At 41.4% G+C, this 12738-nt stretch overlaps 1 protein-coding gene across 1 annotated transcript in view; it reads left to right on the forward strand.

Annotated features, from left to right (window-relative positions):
- Positions 1-12738, forward strand: part of atp6v1h (ATPase H+ transporting V1 subunit H) — a 121897-nt gene that overhangs the window by 68510 nt on the left and 40649 nt on the right. Inside the window, exon 10 of the mRNA XM_084327963.1 lies at positions 12324-12502. Within this exon, the coding sequence (XP_084184089.1) occupies positions 12324-12502 (179 nt within the window). The remainder of the gene's footprint in view (positions 1-12323; positions 12503-12738) is intronic.

The following is a 12738-nucleotide window of genomic DNA, read 5'->3' on the forward strand; positions in this document are numbered from 1 at the left end:
CTATGGTATATCATGAATTTAGCCTTAGGCAATCAAAGTGTTAATAATCGTTATTTCAATATCAATCAAAATAATTGTGATTTGTGTTGTGTCATAATCAAACAGCCCTGGCTACACCTCAGTGGATAGTGTGGCATTTTATCTTCAAGGAAACGGCCCCAACACATAGTAGTTGCTGAGCGGGTAACAGGATGGTTGTTGTTCTTCCCTGACTAGTTTAATCCAAAGAAGGCACAGTGTCCTTATTATTATCCCTAGTGTCCCTGTGTTGTGTTTGGGTCAAATTGACCCCTTTCAAATATTTTAAGAAAATAAATCATTGAGTACACATGTTACAGTACACACTCATGTCCTTCATACCATGTTTGGGTCAATTTGACCTGCATACATTACACACACACACACACACATACATACACACACACACACACACACACACACACACACACACACACACATACATACATACATACATGCATACATACATACATACATACATACATTACACACACACACACGCATGCATACATACATACATACATACATGCATACATTACACACACACACACACACATACATACATACATACATACATACATACATACATACATACATACATTACACACACACATACATACATACATTACACACACACACACACACACACACACACATACATACATACATACATACATACATACATACATACATTACACACGCGCGCACACATACATACATACATACATACATTACACACACGCATGCATACATACATACATACATACATACATACATACATACATACACACTCATTATTGGTACTGTAAGCTACCTCCTTACACTACATCATTATTGGAATGGAATTTTGGAACGTATGCAACCTGTTCTAGTGACTGGCTGGTCCGTAACTCATTTAACTCGTTTATCCAACGCTGCGATCATAAAACGCATGTTTTATGATGGAGTTTCGTAAACACGTAAAACAGACGTTACCTTTGTTTTAGGGATGCACCCATATGAAAATTTGCCTATGTCTCTAAATGTTTTGATGAATTGAAAATGGAGGACCCTTATGTAAAAAAAACTGAAAGTCTTTTTCTGGTCTTCATCCTCCAGTCCACTGAGCTGTACTGTATTGTACCCATTCTGCAATCTGTTAATACAGTTTTCAATCAATCAATGAGACAAATGTATAGAAAAGCTTTTATTATAACCATATAACAAAAAATTATATTGTTTATGAAAATGTTTTAGCCCTATGCTTGACTATTATTTTAGGCATGGCAACAAATAAAATAATAATAATAAAATAAATAAATAAAATATTAAATAAATAAATAGGCTCCACGTCTCTCTTTTTGTGTTACAAATTGTGCTCACCGATATGAACATAGGCCTCTTTACTTACTTAAAAAGAGGAAACATCAAGAAATATGTTTATGGTATTAATTCCACCATGCCATGTGTGTTTTTATTTTATAATGCTCATGAGTCATGATTATTGCTGAAGTCTGAGTCATACAATACTCACTGACTTTCATAACCTAACATACTAACTTGTCTTGCTCAAGACTTGTTTATGAGTTTTAATAAGAAAGCACTATCTCTCTCAACCAAAGCAATGCAGGTAGATGGCCAGAACCATTTTGAATGACAGTCGATTCTGCCAATTACGTCACACCGCTTGCAACCGCCTCTGCTGTTCTTACCACCAATCGGCAAGCGCTTATTTGTTTTTTACTTCCGGGAAGTCCACCATTGATCTACATGCGAGATCAACAACGAACCTACCGGCGCTAATAAAGTTAGCTCCCCGCCGGCCACGAGTAGACTACCAGCGCTCCGCAGGATGACCAAACGAGGCATAATGATTTTACTGCAACGAATGTTATAATAAAAGCTTTTCTATAAATGTGTCTGATTGAAAACTATTAACAGATTGCAGAATGGGTACAACTCAGTACGGGCTCTCTGAGCAAAGGAAGGAAGTGAGAGATATGAATGAGTAATGCTTGCTATGCTCAGGTAAATATGCTGATGTTATTGAATGTGTAACTATATATAACGTTAATGCCAAAACGAATGCCTTTGTTAATCATAAGTAGTAACTTTGATGCAGTAGCGTGTGTGTGTGGGGGCGGCGCTGTGCAGGTCGCTTGACTGAAACTTTTTTCAAAGTTTGAACGTGTGGATCAGATTGACGCGACACAAATTGACGGATATTTATCGGCCACTGCCATCGGCACATTTTAGCTTATCGGCCGATAGGCCGATGGCAGTCGACAAGGAACTTATCGGCCGATACCGATACCCGACCGATATATCGGTGCACCCCTACTTTGTTTTAGAGGTACTCCATTTCTCACTTTGAGTCCAAAAGTGTCTTGAATCAGAACACGATCAATACATATAACGTTAGGTAGCCCTCATCCGTCTTCTTCATCTGCTCGGGCCAGACTATAGACAGAGTAGTGCTTAGTCCAACATAGTCTGGTGGAAACGCACCTTATCATCCATAATAATCATCCATAATAATCATCCATATAATCCGCTTTGTCTTTTTCTTCATAATATCAAATAGTTTGCTCGCCATTGCATTGCAGGTTACTATTGTGTGCTCGGACCAGACTATACCACAGGTTTCCTCATCAGTCGGTTTGATTATAGTTTTTTTTACGTTTTACCAGTAGTGCTGAGTCCAACATAGTCCATAGTCTGGTGGAAACGCACCTTATCGTCCATAATCATCATCCATATAATCCATTTTGTCTTTTTCATAATATCCAATCGTTCGCTCTAGGCGATCGCGATTGTGGAACGTGTCCTGCTCACTGCTGCTCGCAACAAGTCCCTAGTTGTTTGGGGGCTGTGGGGCCGGCACTAAGCAGGCCCATGCATGTTCATAAGGTAGGCGATACTGCCACCTGGCGGGATTCAATCGGCATTGCACTTTCAAGTACTCAGATGAGTCACCATGGTCAGCGCGACTGTTTTGAATAGGAAAATCGGAAAAAATATCAAAGGATTTGTCAAGCGTTGGCAACGAAACTCGAGTATAGTAGTTTTTGGTGCTGAATGAGTTAAGGTCCCCTGAGTTTGCTCTGAACAGGCTAAATCTGCATTTCACTATGATGCCCCTCTAGCTCATGGAATGAACTCAAACAGTCCATAAAGCTTGAGACTGTCCCCTCTGTTGCAGAGTTTGCAAATCAAAACCTTGATCCATTTCTAATATTTTAAATAATTACTCCACTGATTTAGAGATTTGCACAATGTAGCTCTAAAAGTCTCTGTTTTTCTCTTTTTTCTCTTTACTCAATTTTATTTTCTCTGTTTTTCTCTGAGTTTTATTTTAGTTCTCACTCCTTTTTTTTATCTTTCATTGTTATTTTTTTTCATTTTAAGGTGTTAGTATTTATCTCCAGTCTTTTCCTTTTTCTGATGTTTCCTACATAAGTTAGTAGAAGGTTCAGATGAATATATCAATGAAGGTATATTTTTCATTTTTCACACTATTGTTAGTACATTAATGGGAAGGCGCAAGACCAAAAGCGACATTCTATTGAATTAGAATGAAAGTTTTAGATCCTATGGCAATTAGCATAGGAAGAGTAGGATTACAAAGCTCAATTTGGGTAATCTGGTGGCCTAAGGGAGGGAGTCATACGCGTAGGATGTGTCTATGGAACACAATCCTGTACGACTCTCGGTGGGAGGGGGGGAAAGGGGATTTTTATTTGTATATATGTATGTTTTTAAGCTCTGCTCTCAACGGGACCTCACTAGTTGGATGTATATCTATTGTAGCCTCGCACTCCAGAAGCATTACCAACAACTACACAACAACATGTATAGATTATGGCTAGTTTGAATATAATGATCTGGAACACTGGGGGAATAAATAATCAACACTAACGCAAAAGCGTTCTCACACTGATGAAAAAAGAACAGGTTGACGTGGCTCTGCTAAGCGAAACGCACATTCTAGAGAAAGACATAGATACGTTAGCGGACAACACATATCATAACATTAGTCACTCTTCCTTTGGTACGAGAACTCGGGGTGTAGCCATAGTCGTTAGACGGAAGTTGAATATTGTATTAACCATTAGGAGTCAACGGGGCTTATTGCACCCGTGGGCGGAGAACAAAAGGATTTAAATCTCTCACAAATGCTCAGGAAGTCCTGTTTTTCAGAAATCTGTAAAAATAGAACAAAAACAATTTCGAGTGCATATAGTGTAATCTATATGTATCCTTACTTGCTAAACGTAATACGACTTGTAAATATGTTTAATTCTTGCTAAATTGTATAGTTCTAAATGATCCCTGTATTCCCCGAAACTACAACGCGTCACGTACATGCACGCACGCACACACAAACAGCGCATAGGTGTTAATCACTGAGTGATCTAATATGCATATTCTTCAGCGCGAGAGGGGGGGGGTTGTGTTTCTCACTGTCTGTCGTTGATAATATAATCTGAAGAGGTCCTGCATTATTATTATTATCATTCTCGAGAATACACGCGGACCCGACGGAACGTTAACTTATGAATAAAAAGTAGTCTAACATGCTTTTCATCCTCGCCCGTGTATATACCCACGTCGCGCTAAAACATCAACTACTGTATGAGTAGAGACAGAGTGCGTGTGTGTACGAGTTATAAGTTATCTCGCAGTTTTCTAGAGTAGAAAGGTGCGCCCAGTAGAGCACACACACAAGTTTCAAGTTCAAGTTTCTTTAATAGTTGTCATACAGAAGTACAGAATACTTTCATACAAAATGCTTCTTACTGTTACGCTCCAGAGACTGTGCTAGACAAGATAGTATCAAATAACATAGTATAGCATGTAGTTTAGAAGAAGAAAATGAGGTCACAGTGTTCGGTATAGACATATGTACAATGTTCTGAGTTACCATATAATATACAATACTATGCAGTGTACTAATGTACAGTACTATATAGTGCAAAGCAGAAATGGGATGAGGTACAATTTAGGTACAATTTACAGTAAGGTGTACGAGTTGTAGTGCAATCCTTCATCAATAAATATAAAGTGTGGGGAGTGGGTGCTACAGTGTGTTTGTTTAAAGTGGGTGTGTGCTATAAAGTGTGTGGAGTGGGTGCTACAGTGTGTTTGTTTAAAGTGAGTGTGTGCGTGTGGATGTGTGTGCTATGTGCGTTTGGTGGTTGTTGTTGTGTAGGGGAGGATCTATGGTGGTTGTTGTTGTGTAGTGTTCATTCATTGTTCGTTTAGCAGCCTGATGGCCTGGGGATAGAAGCTTCTTCTGAGTCTTTCTGTGCTCGCCTTGAGACTCCGGTATCGCTTGCCTGACCGCAGCAGTTCAAAGAGGCAGTTGTTCGGGTGACTGGAGTCTTTAATGATTCTCTTAGCCAAACAGTTAGAAACACCGATCACACTAGAGGAACTCAAGAAGGCCATATCCGAAATGCAAAGTGGTAAGGCTCCTGGAAGAGACGGTATCCCACCAGAAATGTACCTCTCTTGTTGGGACATAATTGGACCCTTATTACTAAATATGATTTTATACTCAGTCAAGGAGGGGAACTTCCATAAGAACGACAATATTGCACTCATAACAGTCCTCCTTAAAAAAGACAAAGACCCCACCGAGTGCGGTAGTTACAGACCCTTAAGCCTCCTCGGAACCGATATCAAACTGTACTCTAAGGTATTAGCCATCAGATTACAAAAGCATATGACGTCTTTAGTTCATCCGGACCAAACTGGCTTCATAAGAGGCCGCCTGATCACTGATAACATAAGACGATTACTGCACGTACTAGATGCCGACAAGGACGACACCATACCTAAGGCGATGCTGTCCCTGGATGCAATGAAAGCTTTTGACAGGCTGGAATGGTCGTATCTATGGGCAGTATTAGAGAAGATGGGGTTAGGTAAAGGTTTCATTGATATGATTAAAGTAGTATACAAAGACCCATCGGCCATGATTACAACAGGTATAATCACCTCCGGAATCTTTCCGGTATCACGCTCAGCTAGACAGGGTTGCCCTCTTAGTAGGGATGGGTACAGGGACCGAAACTAAAGCCCGCCGCCCGCCAGGGGCGCTCAGTTTTTACCTTTGGCGCTTGACACTGCCCCGCTGTGGCGTGTAATCGATCAAGTTCATAACGATACTCTTATTTTGAAAATCTGTGCGGGTCTCATTTCCGCCCCAAGCGCATCTCCAGTCATAATATCGATGGCTCCGGCAGTTAGCAACATTAGGCTCGTATGATACTCTTATTTTGAAAGAAACCATGGCAACGAGTCATATCCGCCCAGCCCTGCAGCGGGATACTATTGGCTAAGGGCTTCTGTTCGCAGTGCTCGTGTCAACACAGGCAGTCTGCTCTAGTCTAGAAGAGCGGACCTCCATGAGCTACCGTTACTGTTTAAACAATGACCCAGTCAACTATTCAGTTTTAGTTTAATACATGACGAGGCATTGTCTAACGGTATCTAGCTGGCTAGCTACTGATAGCTGCTGATATCAACAAATGCTCCAGCAATAGTCGACTCGAGTGCATAATACCTCCGTTCCCTCGTTAGCTAGCTCACGTTAGCTAGCTCACGTTAGCTAGCTCACGTTAGATCTATCTGTCCCAGTAAACTAAATTGTCTTAACGTTATCTACCGGGCTAGCAGTAGTTACAGATAGCTCCTGATATCAATGTCTTATAACATTGATTGAATGCGTATTCTAGCTGAGGGCATGTTGAATGTGATTTGACAAAAGAACCGTAACGTTATACCAATAGGGTCCAGCTGCATCGCCGGAGAATCCTTGCATGCTGAATGTAGGGTCTAGCTGAATATAGGGTCTAGCTGCAGGGCCGGAGAATCCTTGCTGGAGCTGGAGGCTACTCAAGTATACACACAAGACAGTGGAGCTGTTTGCAGATAGCGAGCATTTTGACTTATTGCGTGGTGGCGATGTCTCGCAGATAATACAACTACAAGTATGATTATATAATATATATTTTATTTAAAAAAATTTGTTTTATATAAAATATATATATATATATTTTTTTTTTAATCAAAAGAAATTTGGCAGGTAAGAAATATGCTTGGCGGGTAGATTCTTCCCATCTACCCGCCACTGGCCGGTGAGTCAAAAAGTTAATTTCGCTCCCTGGATGGGTACCTTTCACATTTGAACAGATACCGGTACCGGTACCCAACGGTACCTTTTTTTCTGTACTTTAGTCTCAAGAAATGTAATTTACCTACCTCAGTCGTAAAAAAAAAAATCCAAACTTCAAATAACTACAATTTCGACAGTCTTCGGCTTGTCATTGCTCCGACTGCTTTGTTGTTGAATCAAGTCAAATCCTAGGTAAGCATATATTGTGCGTGTGAACGTTGACATGAAAAGAAAAAAGTAATTTTTTTTTTTTTTTATATATATTTTTCGGTATCTCACGTGATTCGATACTCTGTAGTACCGACGTGTTTCGGTTCGGTACCTCAAAAGTACCGAATTCGGTACCCATCCCTACCTCTTAGTCCCGGACTATTCGATCTATCATTAGAGCCTTTAGCACAATATATAAGACAATCCCAATCCATAGAACCAATCGTAATCAAGGGCACACAACATAAAATTAGTTTATATGCGGACGACGTAATACTGTTCATGCAAAACCCCAACACCACATTGCCTCATCTGCTCAAGTTGTTTGAGAACTTTGGAGATTTATCAGGATTTAAGATAAATTGGCCGAAGTCGGCTTTCCTTCCACTTAACGCCCCTGCAAAAAAAGATATAACCCTCCCAGAAGAGATACCTATGGTAAAACACTTTAGATGTTTGGGAGTGGAAATATTCCCCACCATAAGACAAACGGTGAAGCACAATTACACAAAAATCCAAAACAAAATCAAAGACGACCTTGATAGGTGGGCAAAACTTAAAAACTCAGTACAGGCACGGATATCAATAGTTAAGATGGACGTACTACCTAGAATCAACTTCTTCAGCTCAATGCTACCGTTACCCCCTCCAGAGGGTTACTGGAAAAAATTACACTCCTCCACATACAAATTTATTTGGAATAACAAACCACCACATATAAAAAGATCCACCGCACAGAGAAATAAAGCAGACGGTGGTATGGCATTTCCAGATTTTTTCCACTATTTTAAGGCGTACACTTTAAGACCATTGACAACATGGTTTGATCCCCAAGCATTAGTATCCTGGAGAAAATTAGAAGAAAATATAGTAGCCCCACATAGACTGAAGGACATAGCATACACGACTAAACTATCAATTAAGCATTGCGAACGGAAATTTGGCCCCATAATTACTCATGCGATCCGGATATGGCGTGAAACACACAAAAAATATCCTAACCCACATAAATGGCATAATCATACTCCCTTATTCAATAACAATGCACTCTTGATTGGAAAACGACCTATAAGATTCCCTATATGGGAAAAGCAAGGCATACACTCATTAGGGGATGTTTTTAACAAACAGGGTTTTTGTAGTTATGAAGAAATACGCAAAAAATGTAATCTCACCAAGTCCACACATCTTTTTTACATACAGTTATTGTTATGTTTGAAGACTCAAGGTGTTCCATTAAAGATACCAATTGAACACCACAGATACCACAAATTCGTCTATGAAAGAGAGACATCGAGAGGTTTTGTTTCAGATTTTTATCATCAATTACTAATGTCCTCGTATGAAACCCTCCACCTAGACTCCGTCTGGAGGAGGGATATACCAGACCTGGAAAGTGATTTTGATTGGCAAGAAGCCTGGGCAAATGTTCGACTCACATCAAGGAACCCGGACCATCAACAAATCAATCTTAACTATATTCACAGGACATACTTGACTCCTATAAGACTGAAAAAAATGGGTCTTATACAAGACTCCAAATGCTCCTTATGTACAAATGGGGACGAGGGGACATTTATGCACATGTACTGGGACTGCCCACCAGTTAAGATATTCTGGAAAGAGGTGACCCAGCAATTATCAAATCTCTTAACTTGGAATATACCTGTACACCCCTCTGTATTACTGCTGAATGATGTTTTTGAGTGTGCAGTACATCCACAGCTAAAGAGATTGGTTTTATCGGGTATCACAGTGGCTAAAAAGCTGATAGCATCACGATGGTTCCAACCGGAAAAAATTTGCCGAAAGGTCTGGATTATTACATATCTCGATGTGATCTATCAAGAAATATCTACAGCAAGAATTTTGGGTCTCAATGAATCCAAAATGACATTGTGGTTAGAAGTGGTGGAGAAAATAAAAGCTGTGTCTGGTAGTGTCTGGTTAGGAGCGAGGGATAATGGATGGATTATCCAATGGGGGGTCCGGGAGGGGGGGGGTACGAGCTAGAGCATATGTGTGTAGGTTTTTAGATAACAGGTATTTAGGGTATATCCTGTATAAGACAATTAACTAAAATGTGATTTCATTGGATGTGCACTGTCAACTAATGCTTGTATATCTTATCGTGTGTTGTCATGTTTGTTTATGTGTTTGTTTAAAAAATAATAAAAAAATAAAATACAAAAAAAAAACTTGATCTCCAACCTTTGTCAATCAATTTGTGTTATATAATAATAATAATAATAATAATAATAATAATAATAATAATAATAATAATAATAATAATAATAATAATAATAATAATAATAATAATAATAATAATAATAATAATAATACATTTTATTTGGAGGTGCCTTTCAAAACACCCAAGGTCACCTTACAGGGCATAAAAACAAAACAGTCAAGATTAAAACAACGATCTTGGCAAAAGTGTCAGTGGAGTTAAAAACAAGACAGACAATGTAGAAGTATGAAATATAAAACAGTGGCACACAGGGTACACTTATAGTGAGTATGCCCAGTATGCAAGGCAGTTAAAAGACAAGGTTAAGAAAAGAATAAGACTAACAACAAGAAGTATAAAAAACGGGGGTGATGTGGTCGGACGGGGGTGATGTGGTCGGATGAGTTTGTGCGGGTGATGATCCTGGCAGCAGAGTTTTGGATGATTTGGAGTCTGTTGATGAGTTTGGTGGGAAGGCCGGTGAGGAAAGCATTGCAGTAATCGATCCGGGATGTGACAAATGAGTGGACCAGGGTTTCTGTATTTGATTGGTACAGGGATGGGCAGAGTCTGGAGATATTACGGAGGTGAAAGAAGGCAGACCGGGTGGTGTATTTGATGTGTCGTGCAAAGGAGAGGGAACCTTCCAGCATGACACTGAGGCTTTTGACTTTGGGGGAGAAGGGTACAGGGAAGCCGTCGATGGTGATGTTTGGAACTGGGGTGTTTTGTGATTTGGTGAGGGTGGATTTGGAGCCGATGAGCAGGGCCTCAGTTTTGCTGCCATTTAATTTCAGGAAGTCTCTGCTCATCCAGCTCCTAATGTCCTCAAGGCAGGTGGTGGGGGGAAGGGCAGTGGTGGGTGTGGAGGAGATGTAGACCTGTGTGTCGTCTGCGTAGCAGTGGAAGTGGACCCCATGGTGACGGAGGATTGTGCCCAGGGGAAGGAGATAGATGGTGAATAGGAGGGGACCCAATACTGACCCCTGGGGGACACCCAGTGAAACAGTTGAACACCCTGACTTGTGGGTCTTGAGTTGTACAAACTGTTGTCCGTCAGTGAGGTAAGATGTAAACCAGGAGAGTGTGATCCCAATGCCAGCCAGGCGGTCCAGGAGTAGTGGATGGGAGATGGTGTCAAATGCCGCACTGAGGTCGAGGAGGATGAGGATGGTGAGAAGCCCAGAGTCAGCTGCACGGAGGAGGTCGTTGGTGATTTTGACAAGGGCTGTTTTGGTACTGTGTTGTGGGCGGAAACCGGATTGAAAGGGTTTGTGGAGATTGTTTGTGTCGAGGTGGGATTGCTGTGCGGCAACCACCCTCTCAAGGGTTTTTGAGATGAAGGGAAGGTTGGAGATGGGCCTATAGTGGTTTAAGTCTGCTGGGTCAGCACTGGGTTTTTTGAGGATGGGGGTGATTGCAGCCAGTTTGAGAGTGGGGGGGTACAGTTCCAGAGGTGAGGGATGAATTTATATGCTCTGATTTGGATAGATGTGGTGGTATTTAGACAGGACTGTTTCTAGATTTTTTTGGGGGCTTATGCTAAATCTTGTTTAGGCCCCTCCAATCTCAAGATGGCTGCAGTGCTACAATATCAAGTTAACTAGCAATGTTATTATTAATCTTTTCTTGTTTCCTGGCAAAGCCACATTCTAGCAGATAGTTAACTCATTCAGTGCCAGTCACGATGATAGTCGGGTTAACTCGCCATCGCTTGAGCGCCAATCACGAGTATAGTCGGGTTTTAATCGTTATTTCTTTTATTAGTGATATCCATTCATTTTCATCCATCCAGCCTGATGTTATCGTTGGGAATGGGTCTGAGCTTGCAAAAGGGCAAATACCGCCGCCTACGCCTTCCAGCAGGTATTGCACTCCACTGGGAATGGTGTAGTTTATTTTCTGGGACAATCCGAGCCGTGCGGGCGGGGTTTAGGTGCTCAGGTGAGGTAGGCAGATACAACGATGCATTGGAACAGTAACCCCGCCCGCCCGTCATTGTGAAACCGTCAATAATGTGGTACGGACCTCCACAAGCAGTATTTGGAATGCCGATCAGATAATTGGATTATTTCTTTTGCATTACATCAGATACAAGGTAAGAACACTATATATAAATTTGATCGTTGATCTGATATGTATTTCTACCCCGATCGACGCTGTCTCTGTGTGTGTATGTGTGGCTGTGTGCCGTTGGTGGCAGCAGGGGGGGGGGGGGGGGGGGGGCGCGGGGCGCCGGTCTAAACCACATTGCATGCTTGCACCAGGAAGGATAATGATGATCTAGCGTTGATTTCAGGAAGATTCGATAATCAGGCGAAAAATTACGTGTTTAGTGTATTCCACTAAAACACTATTATCGCGTCTTTCTCTGGAATTACTCAGAAGCACCCAAACTATACTCGTATTCAAAACGGTATAAAACGGAAATGTACAGATGAAAAAACGATCCGTTTTGTACATGTTGACTGGAAGCAACTCACTGATAATCGACGGGTGTATTAGACCCATAGCTCTAATTTAAGATATATTTTAAGCACTCTCAAATCTCGCAGTCCTCCCATTGACTTACAGCGGTGGCACACTAGCGCCATCTCGCGGATTAAGCTCCGGCGCTGAATGAGTTAATGAGCAAATTAAATTACACAGTTGTTTTTGCCCTCCACCCTAAAATGTTGTCTTTTCCATCACGTTGCTGCACAGAACCTGCTGGAGAAGTCTGGAGAGAAGGAGACCCGTCAGGAGTACGCCCTGGCCATGATCCAGTGCAAGGTGCTGAAGCAGCTGGAGAACCTTGAGCAGCAGAAGTATGATGATGAGGACATCACAGAGGACATCAAGTTCCTCCTGGACAAGCTGGGGGAGAGCGTGCAGGACCTCAGGTACTCTATGTTCTCTAAATGGAGAGGCTGGGGAGAGCGTGCAGGACCTCAGGTACTCTATGTTCTCTAAATGGAGATGCTGGGGGAGAGCGTGCAGGACCTCAGGTACTCAATGTTCTCTAAATGGAGAGGCTGGGGGAGAGCGTGCATGACCTCAGGTACTCTATGTTCTCTAAATGGAGAGGCTGGGGGAGAGCGTGCAGGACCTCAGGTACTCTGTTCTCTAAATGGAGAGG

The sequence above is a fragment of the Notolepis coatsorum genome (assembly GCF_963971535.1).
Source record: "Notolepis coatsorum genome assembly, chromosome: 13".
NCBI lineage: Eukaryota > Metazoa > Chordata > Actinopteri > Aulopiformes > Paralepididae > Notolepis > Notolepis coatsorum.